At 39.1% G+C, this 27,245-nt stretch overlaps 1 protein-coding gene across 2 annotated transcripts in view; it reads right to left on the minus strand.

The window, feature by feature from the left end:
• Positions 1 to 434: 434 nt before the first annotated feature.
• LOC109031143 (alpha-N-acetylgalactosaminidase) overlaps positions 435 to 27,245 on the minus strand; it is a 95,690-nt gene continuing 68,879 nt past the window's right edge. The window contains exons 1-11 of one of the 2 annotated variants that reach the window (XM_019042491.2): positions 19,142 to 19,268; positions 13,760 to 13,931; positions 12,752 to 12,926; positions 11,539 to 11,713; positions 10,922 to 11,016; positions 9,646 to 9,807; positions 8,194 to 8,391; positions 7,370 to 7,534; positions 5,940 to 6,012; positions 5,002 to 5,135; positions 435 to 4,251 (exon numbers count right to left, since the gene is read on the minus strand). In XM_019042491.2, coding sequence (XP_018898036.1) covers positions 5,023 to 5,135; positions 5,940 to 6,012; positions 7,370 to 7,534; positions 8,194 to 8,391; positions 9,646 to 9,807; positions 10,922 to 11,016; positions 11,539 to 11,713; positions 12,752 to 12,926; positions 13,760 to 13,923 — 1,320 coding nt within the window. In that variant the 5' untranslated portion in view covers positions 13,924 to 13,931; positions 19,142 to 19,268 and the 3' untranslated portion in view covers positions 435 to 4,251; positions 5,002 to 5,022. Of the gene's footprint in view, positions 4,252 to 5,001; positions 5,136 to 5,939; positions 6,013 to 7,369; positions 7,535 to 8,193; positions 8,392 to 9,645; positions 9,808 to 10,921; positions 11,017 to 11,538; positions 11,714 to 12,751; positions 12,927 to 13,759; positions 13,932 to 19,141; positions 19,269 to 27,245 lie in introns of those variants that run through there. The other variant, XM_019042490.2, reaches the window with a different exon arrangement.

The raw sequence follows: 27,245 nt of genomic DNA on the forward strand, positions 1-27,245 counted from the left end.
CATCCTGAATTCCTGAATTTACTTTTGTCACCCGAGTTTTTTTTTTCATTTTTCTAAATAAAATATATAAAACATTGTGCATTAGGAATTTACATGAATTTTCTTAAGCTGCTTGACAGTTGTTTTTGTTTTTTGTTCATTCCCCTTGTCATTCGGAAGAAATAAACACACGGGGTGTCTGTCGAAATATCACACACGTTTCATAATTCTGGAAGGTTGCACTGTGGCTGAGGTCCATAAACGAATTATTTCAACGATTGAAATGATTTTGATTCAATGAATGACCAAAACAATTTCTAATAAAGCATACATGCTTCTACATTATGTTTTTGTATGTTTAGATAAAAAAGATACTCTAAGCTTTAATACAATAAAATGTTTGATACGGGTAGGAACTTGACTGCGTTCGGAAATATCAATAACTTACAAAGAGAAAAAATTATCACAGAAGTTTATTAGATTACAAAGAGTTTTGTATACTTAAAATTTAAGAAACAGACTGTTTTAAAACTGACCCAATTTAAAAGAACTAACTATACATTATTTTGATTATGATTTTTCCACTGCATATTACTCCGGAATCATATATACTTGCGTTTGAAGGTTTTTGGATCAAGCGTTGAATGAAATTTGACTCATACTAATATTTGGGAAAAATCTTGAGGAATACCGTTGACGAATTAAAATAAAAAATGACAAACTGAGAGAAAAATGTCATAAGTGCGTTAGGGGTAAATTCCAAAGATAGTCTGAAATACCTTTCCACAAAAATTTGGTTACCTTTTTCAAAAAGAGTCTGAAATACCTCCTACTTTTGACGATTATATACTGGCAGAGATTGATGTAACTGTTCAATGGTCGACATTAAAATAAAAACGGCGAGGTTTCATCTTGTAGTCAATTCTAACTTAAATGACGGGAGCTCTTCAACGTGCTCATAATAATGACATTTATGCGAAAGTACGCAGAAATTACGTAACTTACATTTTAAATTGCGAACAGGCCGGGTGTGAATACGAACGCCGAATAAAATACAGCTTAAATAACAAAAGACGAGAATTTCACATTGGTGCGGAGTTGAAAAATACTGATTTTGTGTTCATTCTAACAGGCATGTGATAAAACCTGCCATTGGTTTGAGACAGAGCCATAGAATATACCCATATAGCCATAGAAAATGGTTTTTTCTTAACTTTGACACCTGATGTGACTTCAAATATTTTTGAAATCAAGATTTCGTCCTAAGCGAAACCGCGAACGGAAATGAATCAGTGTGAAAATCGCAGGGTAAAATATACGAATTCGGCTCGTTTTGGGACATGTTTAAGGGAGGCATTTTCACTGCAGCTTAGCTGATCTTCGATGAGAGAAACAGGCACTGAAAAGATCTCTGCAAGATTAGCTAATTCTGCTTGAAAGTTCCAGGTTTCAATTCAGTTGAATATCATATTATCTATTGTCGTAGGTTTTCTATAGGTTCAGCATCAAGGAACTTTCTCAAGTATGGTTGGCGAGACGTTGCTAACTTAAAAATTACTTACAGTCATAACAAAGTGGCAAAAAAAAATTTGAGGTGCGATATGGCCTGCATTTACTTTAGATTCATCAGGTTCAGTCATGATATGGATTATAGCATTTCCACTTACAACGTAGTGATGAATCTGTGATCATGTCCAAGTTTGGAAGACGATATGATAGAGAATTTAAATCCGTCTTCGTCAGAACACGATCCTTGAAAGGAAGCCCTTTCTTTTAAAATATCTTAGACTGTTTACAATCTGAGTGCAATTAATCTGTGTTAACATTTCAAAGGTCGAAACGAAAATGAAGTTCATACTTTGATAAAATTCGCATAATGAATAAACACAGCATTTAGATATACATAAATAAATGCCGGAAAGATTTTACACTTTTCAAAATTAAATTACCAAGAGTTTTCTTTTTTTACGTTAGCTATATTTCTTTTGGGAAAATAGTTCAATGTTCATTTAATGATGCTCTCAATCTATTCTAAATCGTTAAAGTAAAAATTACAAAGCAAGTTTTCAAAACCTGACTTTATGCACGCAGCAGCAATATCGCACCTCTGTTGACCTCTGAAAATTCAGAATAAAATAAAAAGAAAAAAAACGGGAATTAAGTATGTGAACATATTTTTACAAGAAAAGGGCTTTATGCAAGCGTAACTAATACGAATAGTATTACTGTTACGTCAGCTCAATCATGTAGGGCACAATAACCGGGAGTAACTTAACCCTTAACACTTAAAAGATGATTTCCAAATGACTAAAATGCTACGAACATAACAAATCTCACACGCCGCATAGAAAAGGCTCCGTGGTCATTTCGGAGGGGAAAAAATTACCTCAGAATTAAATATCCTCTAATTTTGAAAAACGGCATTTTTGCTCTTTTTCAAAGCTACAGTTTTTAGGGGGTAGTTCTGCACTGTTCAACAGGTTTAGATTTTCCCTTCAAATCAATATACACGGTGAAAAAAACCTCGTGCGTGGGACCCAAAGTTTAGGTCATATCATAGGCATCTGAACACTTTACGTCTAGCTGTCGAGGTTCGGATCACACATCTGAAACTTCAGTTCTCACATCTGAAGTTTTTCGGATGTGAGAACCGAAGTTTTTCGTTTGTGAAAACCGAAGTACTTCAGATGTAAGAACTGAAGTTTCAGATGTGTGATCCGAACCTCAGCAGCTGGACCTAGTTTTTTTTCTCCGTGATGATGTAAACAAATGTATGGATCTCATGGATCACCCTCTCAAATTGACGTGTTACTAAATTCAAGCTGTGAGTATTGAAAAATCACGTCGGAGTTGTTGGTTGGCTCTCAAAACCCCCATCTTTGCATTACTGAGGAGAATTTTCTAAAGTCAATAATATCCGAACGAGAATTTTCAGTGAGTCGGCCGGATATCTTCTTCAAGCGCTAGCGCGACTCATCGACGTAAATGGACATACCGTTTAAGACAAGCATGTTTCCTGTTGACTAAAAGAAAAGTCTTCTCCAAGCTAGTATTAATTTGAATTTCTATGGCTCCCATAGAAAATGATTACCGTGCAGGAACCTATGGGACATTTATTTTTGTTCAGGAGCATATCGTCTCTCTTTTTGGGATGGCCAGGGCCGTATTGTGTATACAGCTCCTAGTTTTGCACGGCTTGTGTGGAATTGGAAACACGCCTTTATGTCAAAGGAGTGACGATATCTTGGACAAGTGCGCTAGAAAAACCTTCAAAATAATGTACATACTACTCCACAACGGAGATATTAAATGTGATCAAATAGATCCACGAGCTGTAAAAAAAGTAATTATCGATGAGGATCAGTATTTGGCTACTGCTGTCGCGGGGGTTGTGTGTTCATACTTCGAAGGGAAAATTTCGCTCACTCGTCGGAGATATCCTTATCAGGGGCGACACGCTAGGATCATTCGGACGTATTTCTATCAAACGGAACTATGTGCATTAAGACATGAGCCCTGAGACCCATAAGAATATGTGCATAACAGGGCTTACGGCATAATGCACATAGTTCCGTTTGATAGAAATACGTCCGTTTGGTTCTCGGAGCGCTTTTCTATGCAGCGCGTGGCCTTTTCTCAACGTGGAACTACCCATTCATTGGCTATCGATTTATGTTTTTGATCGATACATGGTAAAAATCGGGTATGATTTAGGATCATTTCCCAGATATGAGAGCGTCATTTTTCTTTGAACTCAAATCTTTGATTTCGCATGATGTGAGGTGATATATGTTTTAATAAAAATGAAGTCATTGAACCTAAAAATGACAGTCAAATGTGCAAAACAGACCTCCTAATTTCTTGTACATCCTATCACGCATCAATTTCTGTCCTTGGTACCTTTTTCCCATCATTTTAGAGCTCAATGATATCATACGGCAGAATGGTCATGCTGCCTCTAGGTTTGTCATTCTGGTTAATTTCGACGTTAGAATCTACAGAAAATAAACAAAGTCCATCCCGAGTTCAGCCATGTTCCGATCATCGCTAAGGAAAGGGTAGTTTCACTTAAATCAAACCTTGAGTATTGGCAGCGAAATTCCTCGACGAGCAGCAGGATTATGGCTCAGCGTAATCGCGTAAATTAATCGAGATCATTTATCCAGACTCCAACCATTCTTGATAAAGACAAGCAACAGTATCGCCAACTGCAGTCAGGAAACTCTTTCATGTGGATAGGTCTCGGGCGGTTTTATGGATAACCGGTAGGTTCTGAAAGAACAAGCGGGAAATGTGAGGTAGAAATTTCTTTCGCCGTCATCTTTCGTAGACAATTGAGACGACAGAGCAAGATAGAAAGTGTATGGGGTGATAAAACGTCAAGTTATAATGGATTGATTATTCTTCAGGTATTGGAGCCTAAGGCACTCATTTAAAAAATTGTTTTTGCATACAAGTCTGAAGACTAGGAATTCCAAATTTTATAAAACAAAAACGGACTTAATGTTTTTAGAACAAATCACCGAGAAAAATCTGCTTAGCTCTGATTAAAAGAGGCATTCGCTAAAAATCCATTAAGTACACTTGTACAATAAGCTTGGGTGTATTTTGGATTTTAATATGTGAAAAAACTACATTAATGAAATTAAAAACAACTGAACCTGTTCAAAAGAGTCAAAATGGGGTCACGATGCAGTTGTCTCAAATGATTATCAATCTCTGTAATGTATTTTTACTTTCCGCTGACTGTTCTAAATGGTCTTACAAAGCGAAGGACTCAAAGAAACAGTGGAAAAAACAACCGGGAAATAGATTATTTTCACTCGAGTTTCGTTTTCCCCTGCACTAAAAAAAAAAATTGATTTTCACTTTGAGTCCCATTTTCTCTGGATCCATTGCGTTGATAGATGCGAAATTCTGGCGTTTGTTTGGAGTTACTAATAACGTCTTCATCACTTAAACACAAAGAAAGGCTATGAATTGTTTCCTGAAAGATCTGAAAGTTTAATGAATTATTCTTACAAGTTTCTCGTGAGCCCAGCGTTATTTTTTCTTGAAATCATTGAGTGTCCGCAGTGAAAAGGCTTGTCTGAAAGGGTCGTATGGCGTGATTTGCCTGTAGACTGGCTGGACATCGGCTCGGAGCATGACAACTCCTGCAATCGGAAAAATATTAGCACATATTGAACTTGTTCATCTTGTATTTCGCACACGTCAGTTTATAAACTTCTACCCATTGAGGAATTTTTTGAAGTAAAATTTTGCCTCTAACCTCGCGTCACACTAGTTTATACAAACAATACGAAGATTAGATATTACCGTCACGGAACCTTTTCCGGAAAATTTCGTCAACTCTGTATTGATCAAAGTAAAGTAGGTTGCAAACCGTTGCATCTTCGATCATTTTAGATTTTAAAAATGCTTATTTAAAAAAGGTTCCTGCGTGGCGAGTCGAGAAAAATGTATAAGACTATCACCAATTTTGCGTCCGCTAATTTTTGACCATACTGAAAAAATAATCTGTGTTCTTCAGTTACATTCGATTAGTATGGGAAATGAGACACATAGCAGCCCATATTTTATGTTGATTCTGGTGTTTCCTGTGGTGAATTTATTTCAGAAAACGATGAAAAAATCGGAAACCTTGCAATCAACCAAAGGCTTGCGATGTTCGCGTTTCACTTCAGATATAAAACACACTTTGGTATTACTTTTTCTCTCTATGTGAGAATAGCAAATCACTGCCATTTTGAGTTTTTCGATACAACTTTTTAGTGTGATCGTAGAGATGAGATGCGAGTTGTGTAAAAAAAAAAAACTTGGTTAACCAATATGTTTTTGAAATTGTACATTTACAAATGAAACTCAAGCTTTCACGCACAACAAGTCTACAGTCTTCATATAATTTTACAGACGCATTCTGTCTGATTCAGATTTCATTCAAATATTTGTTTACGTACCTGAAGGATTAACTTTCACCTTGATTTTTGTTTGTGGTGTTAAAACACCATAGTCTACATCCTCGTATAAGTCCTGCAAAAATCCAATATTTTTTCTTAGTTTAAAATTTTAAAAATGACCAAACTTCAAAATAATTTTGACACGTTTTGTCGTACTTCGCGTTGTAAATATTTCGAGAAGATGGGGAGGACATAGGGGTCTAACGTCTGATACATAGAAAAGATTCATCATATTTATTTGCCGTATAGAGCGGAGCAATGCAAATTCACGCTTCCCGCCTTCAATTCTGCAGAATACAACACGGACATCCATCAAGTACGAATAGTTGTATCTCTGCGCCGTCAGCAAGATGCGTTCACGTTTCCCTTGCTCTATTCCCATAACTGTGTCCGTATCCGTCCGTAGTCCGTGAGCAACCCAGCCGTAAATAGGAGAGATGAAATCGGGCCTCATTTTCTAACTTTTCTCCCGAATCACAATTTCATTCACCAACAGCATAGAACAGAGCATTACGAGTTCACGTCTTGCCCCATCGCTCCTTCAATTTGGAGATAAAAGGAAATTCATCAAGCACGAATAGTTGATTTCATGCGCCCTTATCAATGCGTGTCTAGGTCTCTTTTATTTTTGATGTTTGAGAAAGTTAAGGTTGAATTTGCTCAAAATATGTTATGATGTGTCCAAATCAATAATCACTTTGAAAAACAAGAGAGAAAATAGAAAAATTGTTTAAAAGTCTTCCAAGTGCCGTAAAGGGCTTAAAACTTGGTATTTTTGCGAGAGTTGTGTTGTTTTCGTGAATTTTTTACGACTCCCCTTAGAAATCTCAAGCTGTGTCCGATTGACCCGACGATCTCTTTCGGGGGAGTCAAGTATGTCGGATGAACGGGAGGGGGGGGGGGGGTTGAGAGCACCAGTATATTACTAAAAAAAAAGGCAACAATTTAAAACGAAGTACTTTTTACCCTCAAAAACATAGAAATCACACAGTCCACAAAAATTACATACTTCCACATCTGTCAAAATCCATGCATTTAAATACGGTTCAATTTGACTTGACTTGAGACTGCGTACAAAAAAAGGCTTGGGCATCCATGCAAGGGTTAAATTTGAACTGAACCCAGGAAAAATTAACCAATTCATCATATCACATTTTCTGAATTTTTCCGATATTATACCTGATTTTCTAAAACTTGGTGTATAATCGTCAAAATTTGCCAGTTTTTTACCTTTTTCACCAAACATCAATGAACTTAAACAAGTCATAGGACAAGACTTGATATTTGATCAAAATTTTAAAGAAGAATAGTTTTCATAAACTGTAATTAAATCTTTCTGATAGTTTGAGCTGACGAGGTATGATGAGAACTGATCGTGCAAACTTACGGCTACAATAATGATCATTGTAAAATAGAAGCGGAGTACACACCTCTATCCTATATCCACTGGTAGATGTGAGACCCATTTCGCTCAGGGTGACGGCGACGTCTGATGGCGTACCATCTGTCCTCCTGTTGAGGAATAGGATGGCGTAGGAGAAGAAATGCTGCGATATCGGCGTTATCGGCCTTGCCCAGATTTCGATTCCTTTGTGCTATCCTCGCGGAAAAGAACAATAGAAACCGGGGGAAAACGAGGTAATTAGTTTTTCAAAAATATATTAAAATCAAATTTATACGGAGCGAGGTATTTTCTTCATCAAATATATCTGATTGAAGATTTGTGGGTGGCTTGGTGATAACCGAGTAGATATTGAAATATTTAACAAGTGCTTAAAAACTTGAATTGTTGAACTGAATAAAAAATGTGTAGAAAAACACTAACTCAGAGAAAAGAAATTATTTTCAGGGAACAAACAGGGAATAGGAGGTAAAGAAGATGGCAGTAAAATTACTGCGCGGTTATACAGGCTCATGCATTTTATTCCCACCATTGTTACTTCACTTGGTGTAAAATGGAGTCCAGAAAAGTAATGGAAATCAGTTCAAAACAATTAATAAAAAAATATACTCCCGCCACTCTCAAAAATAGTTCCTATAGTTGCAAAAATTGATGAAATCGACGACCTTCGATGCTTTCTTTACAAACAATATGCACACAGCTTTCAATCATCGAATGGCCACCTCATTTCTCTGTCTCTTATGCCCAACCGAAAAGTAATGGCTACTTTCATTCAGAAGCGGTGCGGTTAATACCATTATCTCCTCCAACTATACTATGATAAAATCTTCAAAGGGTGTAAACGCTTTTTACCTTGTATATTCTTCTCCCCTGAATTCCAAGAGGGTCCTGATCAACGGCTATGATCTTTCGATTCTGGAGAATGGCCTTGTATTCCGGTCTGATTGTCCTCAAATCCACCGACATCAGCAGGGGTGCCGCCAAAATTGCCCACATTGCCATCTGCACTTTGCTTTGCTCGTAACTCAAACCGAAATTACCGATGATCAACTGTAAGCATTTCCAAAAATTGAAGGAAACAGGAAATTATTTGCCACATTCAAAGACACAAAATTTGACGCAATCAAATTGCATTTCGTATTTTGCGTCGTTAATGTAATACAGGGCAAACTTTTCGAAACAATAAGCTTATGATCAAGTACCTACACTGAGAAAAAACTATGGCTTATAAACCTATTAGTGGTAAATATGGAACACCACTAATAGTAGTACCTCTACATATAATAATAGCACATATACCTTAGTTATGGTCTCTGTACCTTAATTAGGTACAGAGACCTTAGTATGGTTCACAGACCGAGAATCATTAGTTTATTTACGACTATTATAGGTGTTCCATATTTACCTCTAATAGGTTTATAAACCATAGTTTTTTCTCAGTGTAAAATCAGTTAAACTGGTGGCAATAAAGTCCACACTCAAGATTTCCTGCGCACCTTTCAATTGGCAACTCTTTACTCGTTTAGGGGAGTCTCATATTAGGCTCAGTGCCTATTATCTACTTTCTGTCGTATTTTTCAACATCTTAATGTTTCGAATTTGGCTGCACACTTTATTTCAAAGATTGAAGCGCATTATGAAAAAGCACACAGACAGATATCATAAAAAGAGCAGGGGTCAAACGCACGAATGATACGTGTTTTAGTGTAACTAATTCTGAAAGCAAACACTTGCACTAGCATATGCATATGCACAATCTGTATTTTAAAAAAAAAAATGATGTATCTTTTTAGAGAGTTGTCCAATTCAGGGCTGGAGACCATTACAGCAATCAAAGAAAGATGTATTGATCGGTCACATCGCGGACTAGGAAATCGAACAGTAGCTACTTGCGATCGCGACAGCGTTTGTAATGTTTGTTTTTTAGAGATTTTTAAGACCTGACGATGAGCGGTTGCTCGAAACGGCCACAGTGGAAGAGTAAAAGCATCAACATTTGGAAAAATCAGTTAGAAAAAGGTTACATAACATCTTAAAGAATGATGTATTAAAAAATAATTCCTATCTATACGGATAAATCATTATTTTGTCAAAAATTGGTAGAGGTTTCATGAATTTCGCTGTGAGGTAGAATATTTGACTATTTGCCTATAGGCACTACACAAAATGTATGATTTGAAAAATCGCCTGCGATGTACGCAAACCTCTTTTCTGCGCAGTGGGGCAGTTTACGGGTAATACGAGTCTATGCTTCAAGCAGTAAATACAAGTAGAAAGTGATGGCGTTGGTAAACGGGTACCGACCATATCGGGATCATTCCAGTGGCCCGGTCCTGCGTTAGGCACGATGACGTCTTGATTGTTACCGTAATAGTCGATTATGCTCTCCAGACTGGCCCAGGAGTCTTGAATGTCGTCGAAATTCCTCCACAGATTGCAGTGCTCGATGATGGCCGTGAAGTTGGGCTGAAATCAGAGCCGAGACGTAGAAGACAAAACTTTAACACCGGTTCACCATTTAAATTTTTAGTATGACATATTAGGGGTTTAGAGGACAAGGCGCAGAGGTGCAGTTTTTATTATTTCGAGAAATACGTGTTTGAAGTTTTGAGATTACACGGATCCTAATGGCGGAAAGAGAGTTCAAACTGACTTTTTGATGCTTAAAATAATTTGAGAACGAATTTTTCACAAAATATGCATTAAGACTAGTTTTACTTGAAATCATTACTATCTCATTTTTTTCAAAAACTGCACTTATGCGTCTTTCCTCCAAGCCCCTCAATTCTTCTAAATGCGTGCTTAAGTTTCCTCCATCATCAGTGGAATTACCTTTTTTGGAGTCGTAAACATTCATGAACTCTACGTAGTGTTGATGGATCCGAAAAAGTTCATGCTAATGATGCTAGAGGAAACTTTTGGATACTAAAGTCTTCTGACTTTTGAGGATTTTTTGGCGACTAATTTCACAGCTTTACCGAATCTTTCCAAAGGCTTAGAGCACGGAATCGTAATGAGTGAGGATTGTTTTTACATAAAAGCTCCTGATTTTAAGAAAGTCAGAGTTCAACTTCTTTGAGGCAGAGATGGATTTTCATGACCACATGTTTGATTTTAAGCTTAATGAGACAACCGCAAAGGAAGAGTCGTCTGGGTTTTTTCTTATTTTGAATTAAAATTAGAATTTTAATGAGTAGTCGATGATTTATTGATCCCAAAATTGTAGGAAAATAATAAAAAAAGCAATTTTTAAGTTTACGTCGAAATTTCCTGCCTTTTTACGAGCGAGTGAAATATGACTTTGATAAATTTGTTCTGTCTTTTCAAGATTTTAGTGTCCTGTCAATGTACATAAAAAGGCATACGATTTAAACCCTTGAAATTGCAGGAATTGAACATTTTATAACAGAAACGCAAGTATTTAGATGGCTAAACTAAACCTAATAGTACAGCCCTGCTTCATTCGATCAATTGAAACAAAACTTGATGACGAGAGAGCGATAGAGCTGGCCAAACCTGGCTATTTAAGTAACTACTCAAATCAATGCACTTCAATGGACACAAAATCAAAGAAAATTACCTGCATTCCATTGTAAATTTGGTAAACCGGCCAGCTGCAGGAGTACACCATTTTTCTTCCTGTCCGATTCAGATGAAAACCAAATTCAGAATAACCTGTGAATGAAAATTATTTTTATTACTTTTTTCTCTTTAAACTCTTTCAGCAATAATGATTTTCAATCAATCAATTTTTTTATGGCAGGGCGTGAGAAGAGCACGTATCGATTAAAATTCTGCATCTCTTGTTTTTATTACTGTATGTACCTGATTAAATCCGTTTTACCTTGCTTTCTTAATTATCCGTATTGAAATGCTGATTTATTTGTATAGCAGGTAGATATTAAAGAATCAATTTCATTTATCTCTAAAATTACTATTGCAACGGAAAGGGGCCGTTGGTTTTTTAGTCGTAGGTTTCATACTTTCAAGGGTTAATTTTTAAAGTTATATTCTTAAATTTTTCTCAATATTCGTTAAAATTGTTCATTATAGGATGCCATGTAGAAGATCTGCTTAAATTCCTCTTAGTCATAGTGTAAACTATGTGGGGTTGCCTACGGGGGAAGCTGTTTGAAGAGTGACTATGAGCACAGTCTCAAGAGCACGGTTGTTTTTTGAGCTATACCATGGACCTACCTTTGTCCATGTCCCTAGGGAGGGAGTAGCAGCCGTCCAGCTTGACGTAGTCGACCTCCCAGTCGGCGAAAGTGAAAGCGTCCAGCTCGAGGTTGCCCAGGACTCCAGGATAACCTGCACAGGTGTAATTCCCATAGTCCTCGTAAATCCCAAATTTCAGCCCTTTCGAATGAATCTGCACACATCAGTTGGATTCAGTTGGTTAAAAACACACACAAACCTCAAGCCTCCGCCGCTGAGCCAGCCGTCACCGTCTGCCCAGCACTACCAAATCAACGCACCTTTTCAAATCTTCACTTCAAATCTTTCGGGTTTCATCATGAAAGCAGAAACGGTTGTCGTATTATTCAGGGGTTTTTCACTAGTTAGTACTATGTGCGAGAGAGTTCTTAAAATTTCGGACGCAATCAAACTAAAAAGGTCCGCATATACTATTGCATTTACGCATTTTTCTCAAAGCCTCCTTCAAAAGTACAAGAGTATGGGAGGACTGATAATCGTATGAGTTAGGTATGGATACGAGTGCGATGAACCATTCGGCAAGGTGAGAAATTATTGATCACTACAGGGCCTGCTTTCTCATCAAAATTTCACGCAAAGCACGTTAAACCAATCGAAAACCCTAAAAAAAATGGAGAATTGAGGGAGAGAAGTTTATGGTTTACATTTAAACAAGTGTATTCAAACGACCTGCTCGCGAAAAAACCATAATTGACATAAACCAAAAATTAGGAATTGAGATCAATCTGTATGTACGCAAATATATAGAGATTGGTTTAACGCAAATATTCTTTCTTTCCTGACAGAAGGTACCCCACGTTTTATCCGAATAAAATTCAGTACACAAGAGCACTCTGACCATGACTTTTACGTGGCTATGTTGTAAGGAAGTTCTACCAGGAGAAAACAGTAAACTGATTATGAACAGCAAAAATTATTGCGCAAAATTATACCTAAAATTACGATAAATGGTAATTGTTTTAAAATATGATGAAATTATAACTTTTGTAAGTCGGTGGGTTTTTGAACGATTCTTCGGAGAGAAGAAGTGACCCGTAAGCGCAGAAATTCCGTAGTTTCTAAAACCTCGGTCATAAAACCGTCTAATTATTGTGGAAAGATATTTGATGTTTATAATTTTTTTTTTTTTTTTTTTTTTTTTTTTTTTTTTTTTTTTTTTTGGAGAATGCATAGATTTGATGTTTGAACTCACATAGTTAGAGAGGTCTTTTATGCCGTAGGCAAACCTAGCTTTATCCGGTTGCAAGTGTCCGGTGTAAGCCCGCCTTTTGTCCAGCCAGCAGTCGTCGATGTTGATGTATTCATATCCGACGGAGGCATACCCCTCCGAAACCACAAGATCCGCCATCGTTCGGAAAAGTTTATCACTATGACAAAAAATAAATAAATCATTGATAGACGATGAAAAATAGCGGATAATGGATTAGACATTTTTGAGCATGAGTCAACGACTGAATTAATTGTATTAAAATGAATGATAAAGTGGTATTTAAAGATAGGTCATTACATTCATCGATGGAAATGGCATGGCCAGCAACCTCTCTTTCATCATTATGAGAAGCTAAATGAGCCAATTAGGTGTCCCACACTTCTACGGCGAAAATAAGCGTTGAAATCTTACGAAATCATTCGAGCAACTATAACAGCTTGGGAGTTACTTTTGTTGCGTCCCACAAAATTGAAGGCGGACTGAAGAAGTGGAGCCAGCAGTGAGCACAACAGGTTCAGTCAGTGTCTCGCTCGCGCGACATTTAAGCACTTGTGCGTTGGGCTTTACAGGCAAGACTTAGCAGTGCGTTACATTATCTACATGAAAGAGGAATCTACGGCGGCAAAATTTACAGCACAGCTTTTTTAAAGAAGTTTGGACGAAAAACCTAATTTAGGGATTTCGATAGAAAAATTATTCTTGCCATCGATTTGGGCCATTTTTCTACCTATACATGGCCAATTGCATTATAATCCGTCAATTTTAAGCCAATTATATTGTGGATTAAATTTTAAAAGGCTTTTTCTTCTCGCAGAATTTCAACTTGAGTAGAGGTAAAATACACTAAAAATATAAAAGAAAGCAGCTGTAGGCGGCCAAAAGAATCATGCTTGTGCAAATATTGATTTATTTTCAGTGATTAGCGTAACCACCCGAACGATGTATACTATAGGGACGGAAAGTTGGTGGTAGCGTTGAAAGAGAACTTACCTAATACAGTTTTCTGGATCATTTTTACAGTCGATGTTGCAGCGGAAGCGCTCCCAGGCGAGCCAGCCCATGGGCGGCGTGCGCGCCAGACCGTTGTCGAGAGCCCGCGTGATGGAGAAAAGGAAAACGAGCAACCCTGAAGCCCATGTTAACAGTTTGTACATCCTAATAGCTGCAACAGACACAACCCAGATGATTAGTGACACTTGCGCCAAGATCGAAAGTGATCTCAGTTACACTTTATGAGCACGCTGCCACGCTCCTCAAGCTCCATGCACAGGGTCATTCACACTGCCGTGACAGCGAAAAGAGCAATAAGTGCATGCTGAGATGAACCCTAAGACACATAAAAGTATGTGCTAACCATGACTCATACACAAATGCACTTACTTATTGCTCTCTTCGCTATCATGGTAGCAATGCAACACACTTTAAACTTCGTTCTGGTGGATTTGTTTCAAACTTTCGATGGTAAAAAAAGAGAAATGGACCAAAATGTACGAATCAAAGCATTTAGAGGTATGTTTCCTTCGCAATACCTCAAGTAGATGAACGAGTATTACTGTAGAACGAGTATAGTAGATCTACCTAAGTAGAGGTTTCATTCCAAACGAAATGTCTGTTTTTACAGGACACCCCTATACGTCCACATTTCTCGGGACACTGAAAAGAAAGATGGTAACATCTACAATAAGTCTACTTGTTTTTTTACCCAGTGATACTATTTAGTGAAAATAACCAGAGTTACGGTAGTGCTCACCAGAACTCTGGTGATACCCATCATAATATGGCAAATGCTATCATAGAGTCTGGTATCTATTACCATACTCGAATAACTGTGTCAGAGTATCTACCATTCTTTTCCAGTGTAAACTACACTCGGTACGCAAAATAGTATTTTCTCAGACGTTCCATCGACGAAACATAAGTTCCTCGGGACGCAATCGGTATGATCGACGTTGGTTCGTGCAAACAAATTTGAAGTTTTGCGACGCTCAGTGATAATCGCAACAGTTGATTGCGACTCGATTGAATTGCTTTTTCGAGACTCTACGGAGGGAATCTAAAACTGTGTAATGATATTATGCGTGCGTGATGGATGTAGGTCGGCGATGCTCAAGCCCGAGTTGTCACAATAGAGGTACGTGATCAAGACTTGAGTTTATCTAAGTTCCACACTCTCTCAAGGACTCACAACTCCACACCAATCCTACTTCGCCACGGCTGTCTATTTTATCGGAGTGTCCCAAAATCTTCCGGAAATTTCACGCAGGAAGTTTGATACTCTTGATGGGCCCGATTCTTATTCTGGGCTTGTCTCATATTACTCAACTGAAATTGGGTCATGGCATGCGTTGTTGAGAATGTAAATAATATTTCGGTGGATGAGATCTGAATTATTTATGTATTTCTAGTCGGGTTGTTGTTTTTCCCCCTTTTTCCTTTCTTTAACATTTTACGTTGGCGACAGTGTATCGCGTTTTATTATGATCAATGTGTTACCGCAAAAGGAATGAATAAGACCATAGCACTACGTTTTATGCGGCCGTTTCAAAATTTTATTCAGAAAGCTATCAAACAACGCAAAGCTTTGCACTTTTACATTAGAGGTCGGAATAGACATCAACAAATTCGTTTGAGAGCAGAGACAGACGAAGAAACGAAAATAATTATATTTTGTAGTTGGAAATAGCAACCATTGAGAAAGCTATCCAAACAATGAAAAGCTCGAGGATCAACTCCTGAGCGCTGTGTTAACGTGTACGTATGTGACCTCAGCACTGCTTAAAAGGAACATGAATTACTAAAATGGTATCATTCGTGTTCTTGTCATTTGAAAAATATCGTCAATTTTACTAGTCATATATCTTATACAAGGGTTGAACTCCAAATTTCGCGCTGTGTGAATAACTTTCTGCGCAAAATATTGAAGAGAAAAAACTAAACAGAGTGCTCAGTCCGTACCTCCTTTAGTACGACTCCATTATTGTCAAATGTAGAAGAGCGTAAAGATGCCTCTTTTATTTTTCCACATTGAACAACCCTCTCCTGCACTTGTCTAATAATGTTCTGTTCAACACAAAGTTGGATCACAATGTAAGGTATGAATATTGAATATGAGCGATTGCGGTCAGAGGGCGCCGTCTAAATTCTAGTTGATCATCAAAAATTTCCTTTCAGAAATTTCACACAGAAAATATATTTCCGATAAATACTGACCCCTAGTAAAATTCTAACGACTGCAAAACGCCACACGATTTATTCCTAGCCAACGGATACTAGATTACCACTTTTCATGAATCAATCAAATAACAATCGCCTGGCTAAGATTCTTATTCAATATTGTCGAAGGAATTCAAATTGAAGCAATCAGCCGAAACGAGTCCTATGAAGGAAAGCTCTAGTACTTCTAGAACTAGACCAAGGTGCTTGATATGATTGCAGCGACAAAAAAGATCAAACAATGCTGATGAGAGATAAACGGAAACAAAAGGCTTTGTCGGAGCGGCAGTGGTGATCGCAAAGCAATCGACAGTGCGAAAACCACTCAAGCGAGTTGCAGACTCAGTACCATAAGGTAGGTATTGAATAGTGTCTCCAGACTGATAGAGAGATTACCCCGTGTGCAGAGGTGACGAAAGGAAACTTACTATTTGAAACATAAAATTTAAGTTCAAAATTATACGTATGTACATTAATTTATTTTTATTAAAGAGTCGTCTCAATGATGAACAATCAACTGAAGTAATTTTGATATTCCAAATAATTTGTTCTACGCCAGGTAATTGTTACCCTGTAACTTGAATTCTGGTTAAAAAAATAGAAGTTTTTGCCTTATAAGATTCATCCTGCAGAAGCCTGGTGCATACTTTTAAAGAAAAAGAGACTTTCAAATCATATTGTATTTTATTAAACTACAAGAAAAAGTGTGGCTATAAAATCATATTCTTCTTAATGATACATTTTCAAACTCTAAATTCACCCTTATTGTCAAGTTTATTTAAATTAGAAACCAATCAAAGGCTCCTTTTCCCTTTGATGTCAGGTTTCTTTTTTGAAAACTGAGTATTTTATGCTCACATTTTATAGTGCATCACTATTTTAACCCAATTTTGTGCTTCCTTTTTGCAAAAGGATTTTTATTTAGTATCTTATACTTATTTTTTGTATGTTCTTGGTACCCATCGAATGTGCGATATAGAGTTGGTAAAGACTTTTACGATTACCACTTTGATTTGTCCATTACGGTGCGTCTATTTTACCATGATGTTTACGCAGATTTATCTTCTCCGAAACAACGCGACAATCGATAATGCAGTTGCTTTCTTTTAAAATGACAGCCGCTTACTTTCATATCCAGTCGTTCAAGTCTCTGGACTTCCGTACATGAATACTCACGAAAACAAGTTGTTTCACCCCAAAAATGGGGAGTATGACCTGTTTCTCTATTTTCTTAATGACTCTGTGCCTTGTATACTAAATATTACAAAAGATGCATGCAGTTAGGTCTAATACACCTAGAAATATTATTGTTTCAAGTCTGATCTAGAGACACACGATTTTTAACCTCATCATCGATATAATATGAAATCACGGATGCCAGCCTGGAACAGTTGAAAAATATTCGCCCTCTGCGGGCTGACTATTGAAGTTGATAGACAAAGCTATAGACAAAACAGACGACGGGAAAATGGATTGATTCTATTGACTGTAACGGGTAGTTGTTATAGACTAAGGAGGAAAAACGATGGACAAACCGCAGGGTCTCTTTGGTGTTACTGTTCGTTATCCTGTTACTTACCTCCTTTGTCCAATGAACCACTAAACAAGGTACAAATTGTAGCATTCTAATGCATGTTTCTTGACCAAAATTTCACGTAAAACACGACGCGTACAACGAAAATTACCGAAATCAACTCCTTACGGAGATATACATGATTCTTGATGCATGAATTCAAATCACCCGCTCATATGAAAACTCAATGCTCTACGTGATTCTCATCGCGCGCTGAACGTTATCATGACAGTCTCTGCGATATAAAAATCTGGCAACCTTGACGCTTTGGCTCAGCTGTAGCAAATTGCTTATTTTTGAACAGCATATGGTGGGAAATGAACATTTCTCGATTGAGAAACTTGCTGAAACCGTTGTGGTGCGCGATTTGATTCACGTAGAGCTTTGAGTTTCTTGTGAGCGAGCAGTTCAAGTTCCTCGTAACCAATGCGAAATAAAAACGTTACTATCTTCATTAGTAGTTGGTTTCAGTAATTATTGTTGCGCAAATCATATTTTACGTGGAATTCTGGTTTAGAAACATGTGTCATAATGCTTCAATTCGTACCTTGTCTAGTAGTCCATTATGTCCATTGAAACTACCCTCTTCCACCGATAGGATCTTTGCATTTCTGTATTTCGTCGTCTTTACCTATCGCTATGTCTACACTGAAAAAAATATTGTAGATTTTCCCATGCTCTGACATGATGATCCGAGTATGGTGATAAGCACCAGACTTTGCGTTAGCATTTACCATATTACGGTAAGTATTACCAGAGTTCTAGTAAATACTACTATAATTCTGATTATTTTCACTAAATAGTATCGCTGTGTATAAAATCAAGTAGACTTACAGTAGACATTACCATACTTTTTTTTTCAGTGTATCCATTCCAAAATCGGCCCGCTGATGCGAAACGTCGGCAACGGCGCAACTGATGGATCATGAAAGTGCGAGTGAGGGACGACGGTGGGACCGACTTGGATGTATATTATGGGTTAGCGGTCTTGTGTGCTTGAGATGCCTGGATCCCCCTATTGTTAGCCACTGTCGAAATATGTATCAAGTTCTCGATCTCAACGCCACGCTCCTCGTTCTCACCGGCGGCGGCTTTGACCCAGCACGCTACCGCGCACCTCTAATAGGAGTTGCCAGCTAGTCATTTAATTAATTACTTTCCATGACGAGGAGTAATTAAATTTTATGCATTCGCAAATTAGTCAGGTTGGCTTTGAAGCTGTTTTTGCCAGGGATATAAAGAGAGCAGAGATTAACTTTTAATAACTCTTGCACGTTAAAATAAAGAGTTCAGCGTGATGTATCACCGGATTTTTGCCGTTCCAACTTGCAAAGAAACTAAAAAAGTAAGGAGTTCAGTTAGACAGTTGGCAAGTCCTAAAAGGAATTTTTGTCATTGTTCAAAATTTTGGGAAATAGTTTCAATTTCTTTAAGGACTCTCGTTGATTTGACAAGACGAGACGTTTTCCAGTTCGAGCTACTCAGCTCAAAGAGATTTGCATGGCACCAGCAGAACACTCTTTTGGTAAAATTTCAGTAAAATTTTCAGAAGTTTAATAAGAGCGTGGAAAAAGGAGGAAAAATACCTGATATATTTTAACCTGGAAATTTCAACAAATTTCTAACAGAGCACACAATGTCAATCATCGCACGAACACTGTCATTATAACTTGTTGGAGCAATCAATAAATTGATACGAGTTGATTATAATCAAATTCATCGAGCCAAAATGTTATTAATTTCTTATCGCCTCAACAAATGTCAACCAAGTGAGGAACGATCGTTTCAACTGAGAAAACGATAGGTAATCGCCGTTACAAACCATGATTTATTTCCATAGGTTACACTGAGCACTCGGCATCAAAATGTTTCATTAGAGTTTGTTTTTATCATCAGCAATTCATAAAACTTGCATTGCACACCGTACAACATGCGGTTTTAAAAGGCATTAACCAGCCTGAAGAAGATAGATCTTCATAAGCATTGGTGCGATAAGGCGTAGGTATTCACGCAGAAGAGCCTATCGATAGCGAAGCTATATACGTACCTGGACTTAAAAAAATGTTTTTTATTCAACTCAGAACATTCTACGAGAACTTTCGGATTTAAAAGGCATCAAATGGTCTAAAAAATTAGATCTTTAAAAGCATTGGAGCGATGAAACCTACTCACGCAAAAAGAAAAAAAAAACCTATCAAAGCAAAGATATATACCTAGACGTGAAAAAAATGTTGTTCATTAAAGTTAGAACATTTAACGAGAAGACATGCGGTTCGGCAAGGGCGCTTGGCGTTTCAGCGTTGATCCCTCCCGGTGCCCTTGCCCTGGGCTACCGCCTCCTCAAAATCATTGCCGCTATTTATTACTGCTATTATTCCGCCCGTCTCACGATCGCTTTTATTTCCACGCACTCACTCCCGGCCAATTGTCCGAGCGCGCCGCCAGGCCGCCTCCCGCCTAGAGAAGAGTAAAAGTCCGACGCTCCGCCGCGCCGTCGAGAACGAAAGCGAAAGGAGAATGGCGGGAATGTGCAATATCAAGTTGCCAAATACCCACGGAAACTTCTTTTCGCCTTCCTCCGCCAACCAATCAGCGGTTATCAAGAGGAGTCGATTGGTGTGAAGTTTTAGACAGAGTATCCAGAGCTTCGCACGAGATGATTAGGATAGATATGATAGAAGAGATAGGGCCCTAGTCAAAAAAATGAAATTCCAAGTGAACCGCGTTAAACAGAAAGGAATCAAGCCACATCAGTTACTGCTAAATTTAATTGGGCAATTTAATGTTTTAAATAACTGCTGTGCGGATTTTTGTTCAAATTTTAGTAAATTTTCCGCAAAGTACGTGGCAAATTCCTCAACATTTTCAGAGGAATCCGCACAAACATTTTCGTGTAAAAAATTAAATTGTCCAGTATTTGGCAATAGCTGATGTAGCTATGGTTCCTTTCTGTTAAACGCGGTCCACTTCTAACTTACCGGAATCAGCCTGGCTGCATTTCACGTTGTCTCATTTTCACTCGTATTTTATTTTTTTGACAGAAAATTAGACTACTGAACGATTTTTGTACTTCCTTTGAATCGACCCCTGGATTAAGTAGGTGTATTTACTCACATACTTGCGAGATGGACCGCGTTGAATAGAAAGGAACCAAACCACACATGCTCTCGTCATATTTTCTACATGGAAACGGTTGTGCGGATTTTTGTGCAAATGTCAGTGAAACTTCTTTAAATTTAAGTATAAGAAGCCTGTGTTTTCGTCACGGTACCAAAGAAATGTTGATTCAATGCAGCACAGTAGGTCAGATGAAAACTTTGATGGGGGTCAATAAAATTTTATGTTACATTGGAATAGTGTAAAATTTCAAACTTGGAAAAATATCTGAAAAGACATCAAAATTCGACAACTAATCCTTGGAGAGTTTTGAGCCTTTATTATGTATTCGCTTTCCCTACTCTTTCCTTCAACCGACACTCAAGCTAAGCATCTCGAGTTTCAACTCGAGCACTTAGAAAGCCTATGTTCTTCCTCTGCCTCCATGAGACCACAAAAACCTATTCGACAAAACACGGCTAAAATAACCCCAGAACGATGACTTGCATCCAACAAAAGCGGACCGAAACCATTCTTAAGCTAAGAGACTAAAAATAATAAGATAAAAGCCACGTCATCAGCTTTAGGAGTTTGACGCAACCAGTAACTGCCATGTAAAGAGGCTTTCCTTCTCCTTTTTCTCTTCTTCTACTTTCTGTAACAGCGAGCCCTATTTTCGCTAAGCTTAGAGGTCCTTTTGACTTTAGGGATAGCATGTAATCTTATCCTATCCCCTAGTTTGACTGACAATTCAACTAGGCTTCCTAAGTTTCGACTTAGGGATAAAGTGCGATTATACAGAGGCAATTTATCAGAATTCGCGCAGAAAAATTCGGTATCTATACGACTCTAATTTGAGCTTGCATTATTGCAAAAATCCAGTTTTTTTTGCATTTATTCGGCTTCTATTCCTGTTTATTTAGTGACTTATGAATCTATGGACATGAGTTTTAACATAGAGATTATATCATTTGTCAGTAGACATCAGGGGGATTTTTTGGCACATCCATGCTCCGACTTTCAAATTTGCAGGGATTAAGGTCGAGTAGAATCTGTTTCTGCAGATCCACTCGTTAGTTCCGTAACTATTTGTCGCCACCACTGGGATTCGAACTCGGGACCTATTGGCAAAATCCAGTTTCAGAAAGCCTAATGTTGTTATTCCTGCACGTGTTATCAGACCACAAAAACCCGTCCAAGAGGCCACGGCTCGAATCCCCAGGACGATGACTTGCATCGGACGAAAGCGGAGCGGGACCATTTCTAAGCTCGGAGACTAAAAATAACAAGCTAAAAGCCTTGTCACCGGCTCGGGGCGTTCTTCCTGTCTCCGGGCACGGAGATTCTCGGTGGGTTCTTCCGGTTGCCTCATCGTTACGTCGGAATGCGAAAATTCAAAAAACGCAGCGCGGCGCGTAACAAGGCTCCGCGACACTGGGTTGACGGCGGGGGCTTTCTCTTCTCCGCGCGGACCGGTGACGAGACAACGACGGGCCGGACGATAAAGAAGACAAATTGATGTTTGGTGTCGGGAAGTTCGGTAGTCAACACTCACCGGGGCGTCACGATTCCGGTGACCTGTAGTGTTGCCGTTCTTCGCTCTATTGTCTCTGAGCAGTCCTCATGTCACGAAAGAGACAAATGGAGGCGATCCACTGGCCTCTTCTGTCGTGCTAAGGAGAAACGCCGTATGAACCTTCAGGCGTTGCCAAATTTCCTTTGATAAAACACGAATTTCCGGTAACTTATTAATATTTTCCTTCCAATTTTTCGGATAATTTTGTTCGCAATTTTACCTGAAATTCCTGAAAATTTCAAGGAAAAATATCAATAACCCTCCGCAAGAATAAACATTTTATCGAGGGAAATTTGGCAACTCTCGAATGTTCATACGGCGTTCTTCCTTAGCACGACAGTGGCATGGGACACAAGCTGCGTCAGACCGTCTTCCAAAGGCCCTGTCCATACGAGTGCGGTTCGAGGAACTTATTCGACGAACTGCTCAGTTTCCCGAAACTTGTTCCTTGAAACGAGGGATGCTGTCCACACGAGTTCGCCCGAACTGGAACCGGAACTTCCATAAAACTATACAATTATTGCAAAATAATAGATTACTACGGCCGCGAGAGTAATAAGAACAAAGGTCAAGATATAAAGGACGTAAAAATCAAAACAAACAAATTCATAACAAAAGAAACATAGAAGCTCGGAGTGCGAGGGAAGTTCCGGGTTTGGAGGAATAAGTTTCAGCTCAGCTAAAACTTATTCGGGAACAAGTTCCCCGAACTAAGTTCTGCGAACCTCGCTCGTGTGGACAAGGCCTATTAAATATACGGAGGAGTCTCAATAATCATGAGAGATTGGGACCGGAGCTACCGCAGGTATTGCAAAATCTCGGATAATCCAAAACTGAACTATTTGGCCAAGAATAGTGATCGAGCAAGCTGAATTATAAATGACTTTATGAAAAACTTGCGAATTATTAGGCAGTTATTAGAGCCGGTGAAGGCGATGCTGAAGCAATATCAGCATCTAAGCAAGAGCAGCAGCTGCCCTGAAGGAGTTGAAAGCCTTCAATCTGAAGGATGCTAAGGTCCAAGGAGTCCTGGTAACGAGTTTTTAAACCTTTATTTTCTTCGATACACGCAAGGAATAGTTCACACTTCCTTTCATTGCACTGGAAAAAAAAAAAAACACACTGGATCTAGAGTCCAGACTCTTGAAAACATTGACAAGAAAAAATACTCTTGATTCAATCAGATTTTTGCTTGGATCAAAAGGAAATCCGCTCAAATTAAGAGGCTTGGTTCTTGATTTGAGCAAAAATCCGATTGAATCAAGAGTATTTTTTCTTGTCGGTGTTTTTAAGAGTCTGGACTCTATAGAGTCCAGTAAAACACATTGGATCTATAGATCCAATGTGTTTTTTTTTTCCAGTGGGTAACCTTATGTGATATCAACTCATGGATTTCATTGGATACGTATCATTGCAGTGATTCATCGGGGAATAATACCATGTTAACCGCAATGACAACAAGTCTACTTTTCAGGTTTCGCGGTTGGTTCCGAAACCATTCAACCTTTCCTTACTCATTCATGATGAAAAATCGATGCAGAAACCAGTGAAGCTCCCACTGATTTCTCACCGGGGATCATGGATCGGCGCTGAAAAAACGACACACAAACAATGAAAAGAACAATTTCGCAAAACGCAAATAAGCTCGCGTGGCGGCCGTTCCAGTTTTGCAAAATGCTCCAGAAACGCAGCCGAGTGAGGACCGTGGGGCAGAGTCGGCAGGGCGAGTGTGAGGCCAAAGAAGGCTCGGGTGTGGCTCCCGGTAAACAAAGCGGGGCTCCGATGACAAAAGGACGTATCTGCACTTCAAGATCACTCCTCATGGCCATTTAAGTCCTCGTTCCCTGAGTTCGGCGTGAGAGCGGAGTTACGCCCGTCTGTCGGCGGAGAGACGTATCCTTGACGCCGACAATGAGCCGGAGATATTACGATATTATGAGATATTATTCAGTTTACCCAACGCGCGCGGTTCGGGAACCTCCTGGGAGCGCCCACCCACCCCCGCCCTCGGATCCGAGACATGCGTCTTGCGGTTCTGAGGAAAAACAACGCATGTATACTCGATTGTTGTCCCCCTTCCCATAAAATACTTTCTTTTCAGTAGAAAAGAAAAAGCATCGAGAAGCGTGGCCCACATTGTATGCTTTTGGTGTTTTCTGGTACCTTCAGACAGCCAATTCTACGATAATGATGATTTCAATGATGACATTCCTTTAGCACTGTCATTTAAAAATTGGTCCAAAAACTTAAGCATTGAGGAACTCAGCGATTACGTCGATGTTGACGAAGAGCTCGCTACCTGTGCTGATTTGATCGAAGAGCAAATCATGGAGTATGTACCAGAGGGTGAGAGCAAAGAAGACAGCGATGGTAAAGATATACATTAATCATGGAGGCAGAAAAGAAGAATTTCGGGTATGGGTTAATATGAGTTGGTTTTATGTAAGTACAGTGCGAGTGTTCCGTCGTGTTTCTTCCAAAATTTGACAGAAATCTCTAGTTGAATAGAACGTTTCCTTTCTATGCGGAAACTAAATGAAGCTTCAAAATCCACACTAACTACCCTTTAGATCATACATCTATTGATTTGCGTTAAGTTGCGTGTGTCAATTTAAAAAAAAAATACAACGTAAATGGGACAACTGAAGGAAATTTTTCTAATCTCACACTATGTATTAACCTTTGGTTCCTACACACACGGACCAATGCATCGGTCATTGTTTCCTGTGGCAATAAATGATACACTGAAACATGATTAACGTCAATTGCAACGATTAAAGAATTCAATATCTTTTTTATTGTCTAGCTGTTTTTTTTTTTTTCATGTCAATAAAGCCCTCTTGCTTGTTATCATCCGCATACAGGGTCAACCGGTTTGGCAAACGCAAATGTCAAAGTTTGGGCTGGACGAACAAACGCTATTTTAACGTGTGTCCTTGGTTCTGAAACAAAAGCCGCTATTTTCAGTGGCGTGGCGTGAATTGCGATATATCGATTGTTATGCCACTTAAACCTATGGGAAAGGATCGATAAACAGGAGGGTGTTCGCAGCGAACCATACCATTCTTTACCATAAGTTTAAATGGCATAACAATCGATACATCGCGCAATTCACGCCACGCCACTAAAGCCACTATTTTCCACTACCGGGCGCGCGACTCAACATACCACCCAGTGTTACGTATGGCAAATAATTATGCGTCCATTTCACAGTTGAGTGGCTCCTGGGTTGCGGCGCATAGGCCCTGCACTACCGCGCCGTATTATGAACTTGAGTTATTATGCACAATAATTGTCTCGCTGAAAAAAGATCAACGCTACTAGTCTTGCATTGAAACTTGAAGTTGCCAAATTTTAAAAGCATGATCGCTCTCTGGATAAGAACGTCATGACTTTGGCACGGACTAGAGGGCTCTACCCCCTGGCCTCCACGCGGCCCGAGCCCCGGAGTGCTGCGCGCCCCCACGTAAATTTTGAGGTGGTTTCTTACCCAACTTCAGGTTTGTCTAAATTGTAGACATTTTTATTCCGTTTGTGTTCTAATTTTTCCAGTAGCAAATCATTGTAATCCCCAGCGTGAATCCATTTCCAAAGTTATACTGCTAAATTTTCTTGAGACAGGCAAAACATTTCCTCTTTACGCGCGGAAAAAACAACTTAGCCCAGAACTCCTAACACTATGGGTAGAATCAATAGCGCCAAAGACAGTGGTACAACAGAGGCAGGCAATGGGTAGCTTGTAGTAGCCCTGCAAGCTGTAGGGCTCACAATCAGCCCCTCTGTTTTGTAGTAGCTCTGTTTTACCCCAAGTATTAGGGCTCAGTGCTAAGTTTTTTTTCCGTTTGATGCTATTTTATGCCCTTACCCTTACTTATTTTCCGTAATCCCTATCTAAATCAAAATGGGACTCCTAGGAAAGCAGCTACCCAAGGAACGAGAATAAATACGGTCCCATGAGTTCGCAGCAAGTAGTGTTTTCTGAGCGAGGCATGGCGTTGGCTCGTATGGCATGAGGTCACGGTTTCTCGGCGGCAAAGAACTTCGTCAGCGGTCGCGGGTGCAGCGACGCGTGCCGCTCGGGTGCGTCGCGACGCCATGCCAGGCCGTCGGAGATGCACCGGTGCTGGAGCCGGGGCCCGCGGGTCGCGGTTCGAGGACCGGGGAACCTTCCCGCCGCCCGTAGCATACGGAAGACGCAGACTGAAATGATCGCACACACCGTGTTCCGTTCTACTCGTGCCGCATGCCGCCGCGGCCTCGCCGTAACGCCAGCGTAATCCACTTTTACTCTCCGTTTCGCCGACCGAACGCTAGAGTAATTTGATGGATTAAGTTCTTACCGGAGCACCTACACTTAGAGTATACCATCAAAAATAAACTTCTGTTGTCACGTTGGAGATCAGATTAACTGTGGATCGAGTTCACTATTCGAGTCAATTTTGACGAAATTTCGACCCATTGGGTCCAGGTTCATTTGGACTACATCTTGCAATAAGGAACTACTATTTCTGACTCATTCTAGAAACAACAGCCATTAGTTTCTCTTTTCAGATATATGATTTTATAGATGATCCAGGTTTAGAAGTTCCCTACTACAAAAATGTATTTCATTCATTCAAACATGCTCATTAAACTACGTATAACTATAAGGTCGCTCTAGTGAGTGACCATTTTGAATATTTTCGGGAAATGTGACTTTGAATTTGTAACACAGCTTTTCACATTTTCCCCCAGAGATTCCAAATGATTATACTTTACCCAATAAGTTTTGCAATTTCTTTGGTAACGGAACGCAAAAAAACACGATGTTCATAAGGATTTGGCAGGATCATCATGAGCAAATATCATCAATATGACGTAATCACGCAATGACTAACTTCCATGCCAATAAACGGCGAATGTTGCACTTAATGGAGAATTTGCACGAAAAATGTTTATTGCTGCATCTAAGAGTGCTTTATGAGCTGCATTCGCAGTATTTTTCATGATTTTTCTCAGATATGGGAAACTGTAGAAAA

This window comes from Bemisia tabaci, chromosome 3 (assembly GCF_918797505.1).
Source record: "Bemisia tabaci chromosome 3, PGI_BMITA_v3".
NCBI lineage: Eukaryota > Metazoa > Arthropoda > Insecta > Hemiptera > Aleyrodidae > Bemisia > Bemisia tabaci.